Below are 18,232 nucleotides of genomic sequence, written 5' to 3' on the forward strand. Positions count from 1 at the left end.
GAAGAAGACTTCATTACACTTTAGAAGACAGGAATAATGGCATAATGTGTCAATCAGACACAACATATATCCCAAAATGGGATAATACTGATTTTTGTCTTTTTGATATCCACTGTATTTGTTTAGTCATAAAGTTGTGCCCTCCTGTCTTCCACTGCTTCCCGGAGTTGGGTCAAATTCATGTTGGTAGCTTCAATGACACTGTCCAACTATCTTATCCTCTGTTGTCCCCTTCTCCTCTTGCCTTCATACTTTCCCAATATCAGGGTCTATCCACTAGACAGATACAAAGAGATGGAAACCTCTACCCCGACCTATCCTGGAATAGATTAAGGATTAAAATTTGAGATGGGGGTATTCGTATACAAATATCTCCGCACAGGTGGACATAATAAGGGTCCAGCACCATGGGGCCGGATGGTCCACTCAGCGATCTGCCATGGTCAGTGCGGAGCCTTCCTATGGCTCTGGAGATCATGTTTGGCAAGCTACTCTTCAACCTAGCAGAGAGGCTTGTTGTCCTGCCACATGCCAGGAGTGCCGAGCCAAACGCAATCTCCAGAGCCATTGGAAGGCTCTGCGGCCCTTGTGCCCATGGCAAATTGGTGAGTGAACCATCCAGCCCCATGGGGCTGGACCCTTGTTATGTCCACCTGTGTGGGCGCATTCATTTACGAATACCCCCATCTCTAATTAAAATCATATAATTTAGGAATTACATGATGTGAGAATCTCAATTGTTAAATAATCAAATAGTTATTTGACATTTTGAGATTATACTGAAATCTTGCTTAGTTTAGTCACACTAGAGGAAGCCCACTGAGTCATCTCTTTCTAAATTCCATTGATTCAACTGGGCCTGTTCTAGTGCAATTTACTGCACTAAACAACAGGATTTCATACGATACTATTAACATTGACTCTAATTACTTGATTATCTGTAAAATAGTACTACTAGAATAACTCTTTTTCTTACGTTCCCTGTACATACTAATTAATTAGTTATATACATCCTATCCATGGTTTTTGATTAAAAGCTCACGCTAAACAACTTGCAACGACAGAAATTTTATGAAAGTAGAGGAGCACCCCCTGCAAATATTTTGTAGACTTACTATTGTATTCAAAGTTCTCAAGCACTTTCTGCTCACATTGCTTTTTTCCCCCCTTTTTTAGGAACTATAAAATTATAAAGCTAAATTAAGTATTGTGGGCGGGGATGGAGGAAACCTTCCAGGAACTCATAAATAATGTGTAAATTCAGTATTGAGAGAGAACAATAGTAATAGCCGCCTAGAGTGGTCGCATAGACCAGATGGGCGGGTTACAAATAAAATAAAATAAAACAAAACAAAACAAAATAAAATAAATAAATAAATAAATAAATAATGTTTTCTTTTAAGGCAAACATAATTATTCCATAATTCTACAATTAAAAGCCTGTTATGACTCAGAAAAAGAACAAGTACTTTAGAAACAGAGCAGAAAGGAGCAGTCATTTATGGAGAATGGTATTTTCATTTGTGCACATCAGTGGGCCTGCACTTAGTAATTGCTAATTCACTCCCAAATTAGTCATGTGATTATAGCATCTTATTCTTTTCTTGAAAATGAGAAGTTAGGGTCTTGTTCTTCACAATCCTGTTCAACAGAATGATATTTATTTACCATGTACTTACCTTCTTTTTTACAAAATTAAAAAGGAGAGGCCTTCCCAAGTCACCAATCTATGATTTTTATATCATGGAAATACATGTATATATGCATGTCTTCAAGGAGGTAAAATACATATATACATATCCATACATAGATACATATGGAGAGATAACTGCAGTATTCCAAGTCTTTAAGAGCTACACCTTATGCAATTCCCTTGTTTTGCAAAGGAGAAAAAAAAACTTTGAGAAGAAAGAGGCAAATGGCTAGACTAACATACGTCTGCTATGCTGGGACTTTGATAGCTATTTAACATTGACCAACAATCTCCATTGAAGTTAGGCTACCACGCAAATATGTGTGCCTGATTGCAGATAATTCTCAAAGCAAGCCTTCTACTGAGGAATCAACTCCAAAAGTAGAAACCGTACAGCTGGACCAAAAAGGCTGAGCTTGTCCAGAGAGGGGTTGAGCTGGAGCACATTTCTAAATGCACTGCATGTTTGCCACCAAATAGATCACACTGGATCACTCCATAAGCAGTCCGAATTGTGATTTTTTTTCTCTCAGTGAGATCACACCCTTATTTAACTTGTTTAAACTTTGGATATCTATACTTTTTTAAGCCTCTTGCAACAGTTATTGGCTTGCAGCAGGAGGGTTTTTTTGTGGTGGAGGAGACAGGGTTTCTGTCATTGAGCAACTCATTTCAAAACCCTTTTGTTTACATGGCACTAATTGCATTGTTCCTTGGGTTAACTGCTTCTTTATTGTTTTCTGGATTTATTTGTTTCAGGCCTTTTTTGCTTTCGCTAAAACAAATTATGAACTAACTTCCTGGTAGTTTTCTATGGCACCCCTTCCCCCCATGGTCGGCTCTCTTTCAATGTGGTCGCAGTTGTGATAAGGAATTTCAGAAGGTGTGGTCAGCAACAGGTGTGCTCCATGCCCATGCACTTTAGAAACCCTTTCAGCTTGTTGTGTTAACTGATAGTCAATTAAACATATAAACTGAATAGATGGATGAATCAGCTCTGTAAAGAATTTCACAACCTCAAAACTACCAATACAAACTGAGAGAAGGAAATAATTATTTTTCAATTGATATCATATCAGGAAACATGGAGAAAAAGGGTGCTAGTCAGCTGTACTGGTCATCACACTCTTTTCTGTTACATTATGTTTTTCACTATACACATTAATTGTACATATCAATCTTGACCTATAAAACCTGAAATACGTGTATTTTATATTATAGCAAGGTAAAAGGGGAAAAACCCAACATTGTTTTCACATGCATTACCTGGACTGCCCACTAAAGGGTGTCAGAGAACACGCTATGTATTCTTCACTAACAAGCATTTATAGCACGGTCTCTGGCTCCTACTAGTGGCCACTTCTGGCAATACATGTGAAAATAGTTTTTTTCCTGGATTTTTTTCTTTTAGTATTTTAAATATTTGTTAATGTATAGGGAAAGACAGAGTGTCTGTTTGCTATTATCCACAGTTTTCAGCATCCACCGGGGGGGCCTTGAACCAACCCTCAGGAAATATGGGGGTCCTACTGTATTTATCCTGAGGCAACTCTTACCATATGATTAAATGCTTCACCTATAAAATCTGTGCCTTAAAGTCAGCCACTTGCCACTTAATTCCTGTAGTGTTGTATTAATTGGATTAAACATATCTTAAAATCATAATGCGTACTTAGACATAATGAAAATGAGCTGGGAAACAGGGTTGTTTTTCTTAGGTATGTCACCACAGCTCACAGAACTGGTTCACATTATTAGCAGCACTTCAGCCACATGGAACAGATGCTGTTTTACTTCTCAGTTCTATATAAATCTCTCTCCATACGTAAATATTGTATATACCAGAACAATACACACAATGAACCAAACCAGAGGAAGGCTATTGCTATCCTAGCTAAGTATTTGTCACTCATGTCTATACCAGCAGGGTGAACTATAGGTCAGGTGGGAGCCATGGGGAAAACAACAGGCTGAGGAAAGAGCCCAAGCAGGTAGGGCAGGTGTTGGGATGTAACCGCAGTGCTTGTAAAAATATATCCATCACTACATGCATGGGCTGGAGAATTTTCCTCACATTGGCCCTGCCATGTAGGGCTACAATTCCACAAGCAGTTCCAACTGAAGTTGCTGTTACATTCCTTGGATCCAAAGTTACAAAGCAAGGATGACCCAGGGAAGATCCCATCAGGAAACATGGCATCGAGAGGGCATGCACGAAATATGACAGGAGGTGACTTGTTTCATTCAGTTTTTAGTCACATACCTCTTTCCCCTGCCAGGATCATCCAAGATTGAATGAACAGTAGAAAAACAGGGAGGAAATTTAAATAGGCAATCAGGCATTAGTTGGGACTAATTCCTAGTTGTGCACTAGAAATAACTTATATTTTACTCTGCTTTTATTAGACATGTTATTTATATTTTCTATAAATGGTGAAATTTTATATTAAAATGTTTTTAATGTCATATAGAAATGCCATTGAGAAGGAAAACAGAACATAGGGCAATAATATTGCAGTGTTAAAAAGTTATAAACAAAGGATTTTTAATTTTTTTTTTTAAAAAGTCACCACAATTCACTGCAGGTTGCAAGAAGACTAAATATGAATTTGCATAGAACCAACTTCCAATCTGGAACAGATGGGAGAAAATGCTGGTCATATGTAATGACAAAAGGACACTGATCTCATATGGTCAGAATTTTATACATACATTAAACAATGTCCTTTACTCATTATGGGATTCCCAGGTCTTTGCGCTCTTAAGAAAAAGGCAATGCTCTTATGCATGTATATGTAGGTGTGTTCCTACAGATATTTAGATACACAAGTGGCAATAAAGATATGTATAAAATTGAAGAAGAACGCAGTGGCTGACATATGAGGAACATGCTCTGTTCCTCTTTACTGCTAGGTATGAACAAAGTGGGTTTGCTCTACATAGGGTTGCTGTATATGCAACTGATTGGTAGGACTCAGCCCACCTGCGGTAATTATATTGGAGGGGTCCAGCCCACCCTGTCAATGCTGTGCATAGTAATTTAGTTGTACTGTTAGTGGAGGAAGAAAGGGGGAAGATTCTAAAATAACTCTTATATTGGCTGCTCCTATACTGGGGAAGAAATCATCTGCTTGCTTGTGTCAACGATGGTAACCTGCAAAAATTCTCCTCTCTTTTAAGGCCAGTATCAAATGAGCTGTCTCTCTAGTGAGTAATCAGTAAGCTGTATCCTATTTATCTTGCCCAGGTATATGGAACAGTAAATAGTACTTGCGTACCGCTATTCATGCTTTTTATTTATAAACAGCAGGATTTCAGCCATTATATTGGAACAGAAAGTATTTCTGATTCTTGCAAGAAACAGTCATACACCAGGAAAGACAGGAATTTCCTGGTTACTGCTCTCTCCTATGAAATGTGGACATATTTCTCAAGAGGTGCCTTCACAATTTTCTCTGAAGTTTTATACTGGCTCAGTGCCAGAGAACAAAAACTGGGTGGGTCCTATGAATCACACATTGCTTTTAAATAACTGAAGTTAGGATTGGTGGTGCTCAATTGTACTCTTCATATTTTAGTAAATCTTCTAAAGATTTTTCCCTGCATCATTAATTTAGTGATGATATTATTTGGGGAGGCAGTAACCTTGACTTTGTCAATGTTCACCCTATGGTATACAGAGCTAGAGGTGCAATACACACAGGAACACAATTGTTTCAATAGGTCCCTGTTCATTAGCTTTTTAGACAACTATTGCTCACCTCAGCATGATGTTCTTCATTCTGTTGTAGAACTTCAATTACCAATTCTGCCAAGCGAATTGTATCTTCTAGCTTTTTGGCAGGTGTGACTAACCGACCTACATTTTCTGTAGTACAAGAACTTGAATTAAAATGGAGTGAGATAGAATAGGCTCAATGTAAGGCCAAAAGATTAGGTGGTTAATTTTAAAAACAAAAACAAAACAAACTAAAATACTTAATAATAGTAATTTAAAAAATCTATGTCATGCAAGGATTAAAATATTATGTAGTTAGTACTGAGCAAACCATAAAGCCACGTTTGTTGTTATACTACGGAAACAGTGTTCCAGCTTTGAATTTAAATATGTAGTACAAATTCTTGTATGCTATACTTGAGATGATAGCAACTAGCCGAAATTGAGAAATGTACATTTCCTAGAGACAGCATCTTGGCATCATTTGCACAAAGAATGGGTCATTTCATAATTAAGGTCTAAATACACTAGTGACGTGGATCATAAACATCCTTACAACTGTTGTGTTTTATATGAGATGACCAAGAAATCTCCAACATTGGATAGTAGAAACACACTACTAAGATAGTAGAAACACACTGATATCAACTTAGTTTAAACTAAGTTGATATCAATGTGTTTCTACTATCTTAAACTCAAACCTACAAGAGCAGGAGGGAGTTCATAGTGTCTAGTTATTCTTATGGGCATACGGACATCAGCAGAAAGCAGATTCTCTGTAGTGTCGCAAAAGAGATTTCTGGACAGTGGACAATTATAATAATCCCGTACCACATGTGCATGGCACTGGAACAAATACAGGTATATAGTGTATGAACATGACTTGGATCTGTACCCTGATAAAAATCAGAAAAAGGGACAAGGGACAGAGTAGACTATGTCTAAATGGGCGGCATATAAATGCAATAAATAAATAAATAAATAAATAAATTTAACTCAGAGCATATCCTACACAATCCTTGACTGTGTGCTGCCCTTACACTACATTTACAGGCTGTCTTAGAACGTATTCCCATGGGAGTCCCTCTAAAATCCAAATGTCAATTCATTAATGATAAATTAATAATTTTATTTATGGTCTGTGTTACTTCATGATGTTTTAATCCATAGGTTGATTTGTTCTTTAGTATTTCCACCTTTAAAAAAATTTACATGAAGATTTGTATTTAAAAACACTTTTCTAAGCGTGCAAAAGTGGCTGCCTGGTTAAGCTTGACCCTGCGCCTTTGGAGAAGTACAGGATTTATGGAACAGGTGAATTCATGGAGGAATCATAAATATCAAATTCCTCAAGCATTTCGTGTCATATACTAGGTGCAGGCCTGAACGTATGCCTGCAAAGTATCCTTTGTTCCTCAGAACCTTGGAGTTCCCTGCTATAATTCCTTCAAAAAGTGTGGAGCATTTTATCATGTGAAAGTTTTCCCATGACAGTCCTACTTGGCAGTAATGTGGTGAATCTCACAAAATGCACTGTTCAATTCCATGAAACTTTTAAAAGCATAGGATCTTGAAGTGGAAACTGGTGCTATGCTATGTTTTCGGCAGCTGATATTTTGAAGTCAAGTGAGTTTGAGAGAACTGAGAAATGTACATTTCCTAGAGACAACATTTTGACACTATCTGCCTTTGCAGGATTACCAATGGCGATTAGACGCCATGAATGGCATGGTCCATGTCCTAACATTTGTGTAGAAGAGGGAGTTGGCAAGCTGATCATGAAAGCTGCACCTGCCAAAAATTCCTTCTGTTACAAGCATAAGAGAAGTATCTTCCTTCTTGTTTAATTCTTCTATTTAAAATTAATCACAGAACAAGTCAAACTCAGAGGCTAGGTTCAGACACTAGACTGAGAATGAATTTCATGGCTGTATATACTACCTCATCTCTTGTTTGTTTTTAGGCCCAGAAAATCCTTGGGAAGAACTGCACATGTTACTGCAGTCAATCAGTGTTTTTTTCTCTCATGGCTTCATGCTGATATGTAATTGAGCATGAGACTAAGCACAAGACATTTTCTTCAGCTCAAAGGGGTAGAAGAGGCTGACATATTGATAGCTGTGTTTCCCCGAAAATAAGACAGGTTCTTATATTAATTTTTGCTCCAAAAAAACGCATTAGGGCTTATTTTTAGGAGATGTTTTATTTTTTTCATGTACAACAATCTACATTTATTCAAATACAGTCACGTCACCTTCTTCTGGTTGCTGCACAATGTTGGAGGGCAGGGTTTCACTTAACTGAGACTTATTTTTGGGGTAGGGCTTATATTACAAGTATCCTAAAAATCATACTAGGGCCTATTTTCAGGTTAAGTCTTATTTTCGGGGCGGGGGGGGAAGTGGTAGGTAAGTTCTTTTTTTGCAATTGTCTACTTATACTGCATGACTCCAAGAGGATTCTAACCATTAAGTACTGCTGAGATACAGTTTTCCATTATATCTAAACTTGAAAAATGAGGCTTTTCTATTTGCCTACTATGAAACGAGGATTCGATCCTGTATGCTGACACTGAACTTCAATTTACTGGCAGAGACATAATAGAAAACTGATTTAATAAAACATGACGGAACATTCCAAATCAGGAGCGTGAAGATACTCTGTAATAAATAATAGTTTAACAGTTTGAGACATGGAATCCAAAGTTGGCCAAAGTTTACTTAGGCAACAAAACGTGCGGATGGTCAACTTGTATGAGCATTTTTTGTCAAATATTTAATCTGAACCTGACAAACATTCAGCCCATTTGTGATTGCCTCCTTTGACTTAAAAACAAAACAAAACAAAACAGGAAGGGACTGAAAGATATATGTTTAGAGTACTGTATTAATTTCCTTTAGCTGAAAAGCAATGGAGAATTAGAAAAGTACACTTGCTCAATAATTAATGTTCAAATGAGAAGAATTTTGATCTAAAACTATGGGTTGTAATGCCATAGTCCTGGATCTGGACCGGTGAGTCTTAACCTTGGGTCCTCAGATGTTCTTGGACTACAACTCCCATAAATTCAGGCCAACACAGCTAGCAGTGAAAGGCTTCTGGGACTTTTAATCCAAGAACACCTGTGGACCCAAAGTTGGAAAACACTAATCAAGACCGTTGATGGCTAGTGGTCCAATTCCACTTTTATGTTTGGAGAAAAAAAGGTGGGTGATGTTCCCCTTCTATCCCAAAGGGAGAATCAACAAAGCCTTGTGAAGAAGGCTTTCAGTGTGCACAAGAGGCACCTTGAATCCAGGTCAGATATGTGTTCAGCACAGAATACAGTGTCTTCCCTGCTTCTTCACCAGACATAGAAGGGCAGGGCATTGGAAGGAAAGAAGGTAGTAAAAAAAAAAAAGAACCATCTTGCCAAAACTGCTTTGGCTGCTACCACCTTCTGTATTGGTGTGGTAACACTCACCATCACCTCCATCCATACTGTGAGGAACCTGAATTAGTGAAAATTTAATAAGCTTATCCGCAGAGATCTGTCTCTAGATGAAATGTAGAGCACTCCCGGGATTTGTTTTCGTTTCAATAACTTTTTTTAAAGAATCAATTTTTTTAACATCAGTTAATTATTAAATTAGCATCATGTATGCACAGCTGGAACACTGGTCTGCCAAACATTAGACTTCTTGATATTTTCATACATCATTAAAATCATACAAAGTCACATATCTCATGCAAAATGTTATGCAACAATAATGTTATTTTGTGCTGACGTTGATATTTGAAAATGTTGCATATGTCAGACATTGCTAGACAAAAAAATGTGGACATTTTGAAACCAATGCTATTTCTAGAGGTGTTGCAATAGAAGCGTTTTTATTATTATTGAAAGCCTATGGTGGAGATTAGCTTCCTATAATCTAAACTACAGTAAATTAATGAGAAAAAAGAGACTAAACTAGAATATAATTGAATAAAGAAAAGGAAAACTATTACAGTACTTGGTGTTTGCTTAGGTATGCCTTTCAGCATCTGATTTATCATGTTAGTCTGCGTTTGAATGGATGGAGTGGGCCCAGCTGGGGGCTTGGGCAGTGACGATCGAGCTGTTCGTGAATGATGTAGAGAGACAGCAAAAATAAAGACATACATGACTTCATAAACAGTGACATAAAAGAGAGGTGAAAACTTTGAACGAAAAGTAAGCAGAAATGATAAAAGTACAAATGGAATAGCTGCTGTTTTGCTTATCGTCAGCTCAAGTACTAAACAATTATGACAACAAACATTTTTTCTGAAGTTGACAGATTCCACTATACTACAAGAATTCACAATGTAGGATGCTTAAAATTCAGTGCGAGTGCTAATTGTTATTTCATGTAGCCAAGTGCAAAAAGCAGGATTTTAGTACAGTCAATTAGTTGTAGTTTTTTTTAAAAAAATACAACTTTATTTGCATGTGTATATTAAATTTCTTGCCTGTCTTTTGCACCCATATAGTGGCAATAAATTTTGCCTACTATATACTTTTCTAGATATTGGCAGTTTAATTAATTAAGTCATTAATTAATTTTAAAAAGAGGGAAGCACAGAAATGAATTACTTTGAAAAACTGGCAGCATTTTAAAAAATTACAACATCCTTTTGGACTAACAAGCAAGCTATATTGGATTCTTTCTTTAATTTAAATATGTACTCAAATCTCTCACTTTTTTCCTATGATGTGTGGCTTCTGATTGTTTCCAGCTCATTATTTTCCTCTTGGAATTCTAGTGGCTTTTATATTCTGGGTTGAATCATATATAAAACTTGCCAGTTCTATCAAATATGTTACTTTGCTGTTCCAAATGTTACAATACTGCAAATCAGGACTTGACCCATCTGTCATATAGTAGTTTGTGATATCAGTTTAAAGGAAGATAATTCCGTATGCACACAACAACAAATTCTATGTGATGTACTATAGTTTCTGATAAGATTTAAGACCAACACTTTAATAGCCAAAGTGCTGCATGAAACAATTCTGTCTGGAAGAAGCCTGGCATATTTATCTTGGTGGTTTGCTGCCAGAAGTCCTTTTCTTTTTGCTTGCATTTCCAAGACATGGAAAAGACAGAAAAGAAAGACCCCAATAGCTTGGCTGTTGATGGTTATTTTTTTCCAAACGGAGGGAAAAAGAATAGGATTTCTGGTTGGTTATGATTATTTCAAAATTGTTGTAAAAAGCATGTAAAGGAATGTCACGGCAGGAATGTACAAACTCTTGTCCCCATAAAACAAGCTGCTACTCCCCCCCAGCACTTTCCAGCAGGAGTCCCACACAGACGTTGGCTGCTTGTAAATGGGACTGAAGCAGCTTGTGTGAAAGAGGGTAACCCTAATTTTAACTCATTTGTTCCACTGCAAGCTATGAAATATGTACACATTAAACTGATCTTCAGAGCCTGAACCAAGGGAGTCTCGCTGCCCAATCTACACAAATTCGATGGCATGGTGACCCACACAGAGACTGGGCAAAGGAGGATTGATTCTTATTTGGCTCTTCTTTTTTTTTGCTTTTCTGAGGCAATTACTTTTTCACATGACCACCGTTGCAAGGCATGCTTTCATGATAAATGTTTAATTTGAACATTGCTTCCTCATTGGTCCAGTGGTCAAATCCTGGAAAAGGTCTTCTTCTTCCTCTTCCTCCTCTTCTTCTTTTTCCTCTTTTTCTTCACTTTGTAGAATTTATGATGAGTAGCTTCACTCACATAAAGTACTGTAGAATCACAGAATCATAGAACTATATAGCTAGAGGGGATCCAAAGGATAATCACATCCAGCCCAATGAAGCAGGAAATTCCCAGCTGAAGAGTCCTTGACAGATCGTCATCCAATCTCTGTTTTAAAAACCTACAGGGAAGGAGAGCTCCCCACGTTCCAAGGAAGCTCTTAACTGTCAGGAAATCCATCTTACAGTTTTAGTCAAAACCCACTTTTCTTTCTTGTAATTTGAATCCATTGCTTTGGTTCCTACCCTCTCCCATCTCTAGGAGCAGGCCTGTGAGACACCTCTGTAGGTGTTGCTGTAACAGTATTGCTGTAAGTCAGCACAGATAGCTTTTTTCTAAATGGACCAGTAGCCTGAATCTTTCCCAGGCATATATCCAATGACTGAATGGCAGCTGGACAAAGGATCCTGGGACCTCTGTCAATAGCCCCAAAATTTCAATACCTCTCGACTTTGCACTCCATCTGCACAAGGGGGTGGGTACTTAAAGCTATGTTTTTGCTGCTACAGGAAATCCTGCATGCGTGTATTCAGTAGAAAAAACCATGCGAAATACTAGTCTAAGAAACTTCAAACCATAGCCACCTGAGGAGTTTTCATTACTTGAACACTAACTGTGATCCAGACAAACAGTTTGGAAAGTCACAATTAAGAAAAAGTACTGTAATGCCAAATTATGAAAATGGAAAGGAGAAGTTGTGTTTTATAAAATATTACATCTGAAACTATTCAGTAAATTCAGGGGCTGAAACCTTTGCAGTAGAATGTCCAGTTCTTTCACCCCTTGCATCATGATGACATATTATTTGTCTTGCATCACATTTTCTTGCCCTTTCTGTTACAGAAGAGTGGTGCAATTCAGGGGGATGTGCAACCCCACCACTCTTTAAAGAGTCAGAAAAGGCATACCCTATTGCAGAACAGGATTTGCTGCCAGTTCTTTGAATCACAACCCTGGCACCAAAGGAGTGAATAAAACCTCCTACTGAGGTCTGGGATGGAGCCGAGAGCCCACTTTTTGGCCCCTCAGAGTCCCAGCCCATGGGAACTCTTTATGTCATGGTGGGAAGAAGCTTCTTGGTGGTGATTGCTGGGAAGGTAAAACCATGGATTCGCTGGATCCACAGTCCTACCAACCACCAAGGAGCAACGGCAAGATAGATGGACCGTTTGTCAATCTAGCCCAGGACAATCAAGTCTATGACTGGCTTTGACTCTCCAAGATTTCAGACAGCAATCTTTCCTAGCCTAACCTGGAAATATCCAATAATATCACATTCAAATAATAAACAGGTCTGACACTGCTTAGCTTCCAAAACATGAAGAACATAGTCGTGTGTGTAAGGGAGTAGAGTGGAACTAACAGAAGGAATCCTGTTCATTCACTGGGCCTACCATAGTTGGGCTTACATGCCTACTAGCCTTCAACAACAGCAACTAAAAAAAAAAGGTTACCATTTTACCTCTACCCAGTAGGCGCTAACCAATCATATGCCACAAGAATATTTCTCTGGGTAATTTTCATCTGAGCTGTTCCATTCAGTTACAATGTGCTTGGCGTGGAACAGGGAGTCAAAGGGCACCAAAACCTGAAGGCAGCTACACCCGCCCGTGAGACAGAGGGGCTCAGCTTTGCAGTGAGCCCCACAGTAATCTCATGTTGCATCTGCTGTAAATATGTTTCCGCAACTCCCTTGCCAGCAGCAGCACATTTCTGCCAGTTGCCACAGACCTAGACACCTACAGTGACCTAAGTGGAAAACAACCTTCAGAACTGATTGACATTTAAATCTTCAGCTGTCAGGCATCCCTGGGTTGTGCAACTTCAGGTATGATGTGTGTCTGTGTGTGCGACAGAGAGTGTGGGGAAGGGCATCTTTATACAAGTGAAGAGAATGAAAGGAAGAGGATGGGGGAGGAAGGAAAGCAGAAGATAAACAAGCCATGGCAGGTATCCTTATTAAGTTGTTTTCAAGATATAAAACACATAACCTACAGATTGGCTACTGCTGTTATCAGCAACCGGATCTCTTCTGGCTCCTGTCTATTGTGGTAGTGGTGGGGTTGTAATGAAATTGTGAATACCGTAACAAACGGTTCTTTTCAAAGGAACTGTGAGGCTCTGTGCATATTTTTCTTCAGCTCTGCAAAAGGTTCCTTTGACAATTTTTTTCCAGTCGTGTTCAACTCTAGGGGGCGGTGCTCATCCCCGTTTCCAGGACATAGAGCCAGCGTTTGTCCGAAGACAATCTTCCGTGGTCACATGGCCAGTGCAACTTAGACACAGAATGCTGTTACCTTCCCACCGAGGTGGCACCTATTTATCTACTTGCATTTGCATGCTTTCGAACCGCTAGGTTGGCGGGAGCTGGGACAAGCGACGGGAGCTCACTCCGTCACGTGGATTCGATCTTACGACTGCTTGGTCTTCTGACCCTGAAGCACAGGCTTCTGCGGTTTAGCCCACAGCGCCAGCACGTCCCTTTTTCAGCTCTGCAACATGCATAATTAAAATACCCCTGCTGATTCCCTGCTTATGGCAGTAAGTGCATGTAGATGGCTTGCGCCAAATATTGACATGAGACAATTGCTTCATGCCATGTTGTAAAGGTACTGAAGGGTACAAACTCACTCTGTGGTAGAAAAGTCCAGATTCCAAGCCTGCTCTCATGATAACACACAGGTGTTTTGTTAAAAAGATTCTATCTTTGTTTATGCATATATGTGTATTAAACAGACTTTGCTTCTTATGGCTCATTTACAGATTTTTCTGGCCTCCATTTGAATACTGCAAGATAGCAAAAGACTTTCGGACTGATATTTGGATAGGCAGAACACATGCAGAGATCTCTGTGAACTGGCATCTCCCAGCAGGAATTGTTTAAGTGGCTGCTGTGATCTTCATTATTCAGGCTACCCAGTAGTACCGCCATGATCCTAGAACTCTTAGCAGTTGAGAAGCTGTCCCCATGAGGAAGCATGGATTTATAGACATGATAGTATTCTCTCTGTTAGCAGCCCTGTGTGGCTTGGAGGTGCTGAAATATAAATCCTTTTTCCAGCACCTCAGTACTCATTTTCATCATCCTTTTCCAGTTTCACAGAAGAACATAACCAGTCAATATATTTGAGTGAAATAAATGCTTATAAGTCAGTACCATACTGAGTATATCTGTCCTATCTAAGGCATACAAACACAGGAAATCTGAAATTTCCTTCATATTCTCTTGATTATTATTATTTCCCTCTTTTCATCCTTGTGTCAATTTTCTGATGATGGTTCTGTACAGTCTAACATGTTGCAACACTTCCTGTCTCTTTACAATCTCAGTTGCTTGTTCTTCCTTGAAATAATAACAGATATTTTTGTTAGAATTGTGTGAGCTGAGTGAGGAAAATAGGAGTATAAATCATAATTGTATAATATATGTATAAATCATAATTGTATAAATTATGTAATATATATATATATTTCAAAATTATGATTATATGTAACTATCATATTAGCTGAAATCCAGTAACAGAACTTATGTTTCAGCTTTAGTGATTTTTGGACATTATAACTTCCCCATGACAAAAGGGAACCCCAGGACCTTCAAGGGAGGAAAAGAAATGTTTAATTTACAAAAAAAAGAAAAGAAAAAAAAACCCCACAGAGTCTAGTAATGTCATCAGCTTTATGAGCCATGAGTTCCACTACTGGATTTTAGCCAATATGATATACATATTTATAATTATTAATGATCTATAGCAATTCGATAATTATTATATTATATTATATTATATTATATTATATTATATTATATTATATTATACTGTATTATATTATATCATATTATATCATATTATATTATATTTCTTCCTCAGAAAACCTCTGTTGCACTCATATGAAAGATGTACTCACAGGACTCTGATTTAAAAAAATAAAAACAAACCTCTAGTTATTACCTGAAAGAACAAGCAATTGTTGAGGCTCTTCTTGTTTACCCCCTACAGCCAAAATCCAAAAATGGGCTCCTAGCCTCTAGAGAGGGCCAGGAGAGCACAAATTTGGCCCCAAAACCTCATGAGCTTGCTCACCTCTGTTCTATGTGTCAGAGGGTGATGGAAAAGCAAGAAAATGCTGTTTGCTCCAGATTGTTTCCCCAAGACAATAAATTATAGCTATTTCTGATAGATTTCTCAAACCGCAGAAAGCACACCAATGGTGTTAAAGTTGAGCTCTATCCAGAGGTTTGCAATAAGTCTTTGTAATGAGTTAGTTTATTTAACTTATTTATTCGAAATATTTTTACCCCACCTTTCTCCGTATGGGGCTGTGGCCTCATTCAATGGAGGAGTAACAATATGCGGTTCAAATGAGGGGTGATGCTCTGCCTCATGCTCTGTTGTGAGGATTGCAGTAACAATGAGGTGCATGTGAGGATAGTTCATTACATGCAAAATGCTAGCAAATTATTCTGCCTAGCTTTTTAAATAAATTGATAAAAATAAATGTTTATTTTATATTATTGAGGAAATAAAGAAATACTTTCTAAAAACTGTGAATGTTACAATTGACAACTAGGTTGTGGGGGCAAGACTATAAGTAGTTGTAATAAGCAATTGTAAGTAATTGTTTTTAAAAAGAAACTTTCCAGGCTGTGGTTTGCAGAATCTGTTACACAGTTACTACTATTGGATAAGCCTGTTTTTAAATGTTTTCTAGCAGTTTATGTAGCCTTACAATCCCCATATTTCACTTTCAAAATGCCTTACGTAAGCATAATAGTTATTGATTCCTTGGCCGGGAAAATAATGGTTCAAGAATTTATAAAATTGTGGCTGACAGGGGAGGTATAATCATAGAATCATGGAGTTGGAAGGGACCTATCAGGCCATCGAGTCCAAACCCCTGCTCAATGGAAGAATCCAAGTCAACGTAGATCTGACGGATGATTGTCTAATTTTCTCTTGAATGCATCCAGCGTTGGAGTGCACACCACTTCCTGAGATATGTGAGCTATCTGGTAGCTAGAGATAAGTATCCCTGTGGAGCAGTTCAGTTCATTTGCTTCCTTGAAGTCTGATTTGTCAAAGACACTTTCTAGACCAGAAAGTAAATCTAAGCCCAGGTGAGTTTGAAACAAGGGCAGCACAGATGGAATGCTGACCCCTATGAACACGAAAAGTCACAGACCTGCATCTAATGGTGTCAGCAGAACTGGGAGGTGACTTATTCACTCTCCTGTGCTAGCCTCATGTACGCTCCCCATTCTGCTACATAACAGAGTTGTGTGGATGGCTACAGTGGTGTTGAAATATGCTATTGTCTTCCCCAATATACATTAGTAAATTGTTGGGTTTAACTCATATTCAACAGACATGTTAAGACTGACTCTAGCCGCCTAGAGTGGTCATATTGACCAGATAGGCGGGGTATAAATAGAATAAATAAATACTATAACTCCATAATTTTTAATATATATCACAAGATGCATGTGGCTTTGATAGCATTTCCTCATGAGTCCTTCTTATTTTGCTGGAACTTCTCTATCTATATCCAGCCACCATTTGTAGCTGTGAAGATATGGATGCACATGATGAATGCATCCAGTTGATACAGATGAGATGGACAGCATCCCAGCACCAATATTAGGCATACGCAATGTTTAGAGCTGCATTAATGCAGAATATCCAATCTATTACAGCAAGTTATCCCTTGCTGTAATAGATTGGCCAAAATCCTGTTGCTTTTTATAGCAAATTGCATGAAGTAGGTCCACTGAATCAATGGGGATTTGATATGTCAACTTCTGCATGTGTCCCATTAATTTGAACTGACCTATTCTAACTTTAATATATTAAGCAAAATCCAAAGAAACCAGCCAACCAACCAAACAAACAAAAAACAAGACAAAAACGTGTGGCACCTTAAAGACTATTATATTTTTATGTCAGCTTTTGTGGATATGTCTAATTCATCAGACATATGAAAACAAAATGACATTTTAAATATCAGTTTCATACTTCTGTTTTGTTTTGTTTCTTTGGATTTTGCCTGATATGCTTGCACAGACCAACATGGTTACTTCTTCCAAAACTTTAACACATTACGTCATAGTTAGGGTAACCCGGTTTGAATCAATGGTACCTATGGAGAAGTTGATTTATCAAATCTCATTTATTCAGTGAGGGTCCTCCAGTGCAATTTACTATGCTAAGAATCCGTTCCAAAAAAATCATCGCTATGTGGATTTGTCGCTATGCGGGGCAAAAAAGCCCATAGGAATGCATTAAAACACATTTAATGCATTCCTATGGGCAAAAACTCACAGTTATGCGGAAATCCTCCATGCGGCCGCCATTTTCGCTGCCCGGTATGCGAGAAAAGGATGCGAAAACACTGCGGGCGGCCATTTTTTCCGGCGGCCATTTTGGAACTGCCGATCAGCTGTTTTTAAAACATCGCAATGCGAAAATCGGTAAGCGAAACGCTTACCAATCATTGCAAAGCGATTTTTTGCCATTAAAAAGATCGCAATGCGATCCCTTCTGCGACAGCAAAAAACAAATCGCTATGCGGATTCTTCGTTAAACAGGGCGCTCGTTAAGCGAGGCACCACTGTATATCCAAAGTCCATATAGCCATGAATGCTGGATGTGCTTCATACTGTGAGAATGGACAATCAGCTTTATTTATTTATTATGAGCTGTTCTTTGAGAATGACTCTTGGCTCAGTTAAAAGGATAGACTCATGTTCATTTCTGTCAGACATATAACTCACATTCTTGTGGGTCCAAAAATGAAATAGAACTGGGACACTTTACACTAACATGTTTCATAGATTATCTCTATTCAGTTTGAATCAGCATTTCACGTGAAATTACGACTACTTAGTTTCAAAAATAGTTTTCATCTAAAAACAATTGAAAATCCAGACGACGGGCTTCCACAAAACATAAACAAAAGACTCAGGGGGAAAAAATGAACAGTTCAGATTTTAAGAATTTCCAATGAAGATTTCTTATATTAGAGGTCATGAAAAAGGTAGTGTGTCTTTAGAATATATTG

General features: G+C 38.2%; 1 protein-coding gene across 35 annotated transcripts in view; it reads right to left on the reverse strand.

Moving 5' to 3' along the window:
* Positions 1-18,232, reverse strand: part of CADPS (calcium dependent secretion activator) — a 400,801-nt gene that overhangs the window by 102,666 nt on the left and 279,903 nt on the right. For 25 of the 35 annotated variants that reach the window (XM_072989350.2, XM_072989349.2, XM_072989351.2 and 22 more), the window contains one exon: positions 5,455-5,561. In XM_072989350.2, the coding sequence (XP_072845451.2) occupies positions 5,455-5,561 (107 nt within the window). Of the gene's footprint in view, positions 1-5,454; positions 5,562-9,406; positions 9,512-18,232 lie in introns of all 35 variants that reach the window. The other 10 variants (XM_078388822.1, XM_078388821.1, XM_072989336.2 and 7 more) reach the window with 1 other exon arrangement.

The sequence above is a fragment of the Pogona vitticeps genome, chromosome 2, assembly GCF_051106095.1.
Source record: "Pogona vitticeps strain Pit_001003342236 chromosome 2, PviZW2.1, whole genome shotgun sequence".
Classification (NCBI taxonomy): domain Eukaryota; kingdom Metazoa; phylum Chordata; class Lepidosauria; order Squamata; family Agamidae; genus Pogona; species Pogona vitticeps.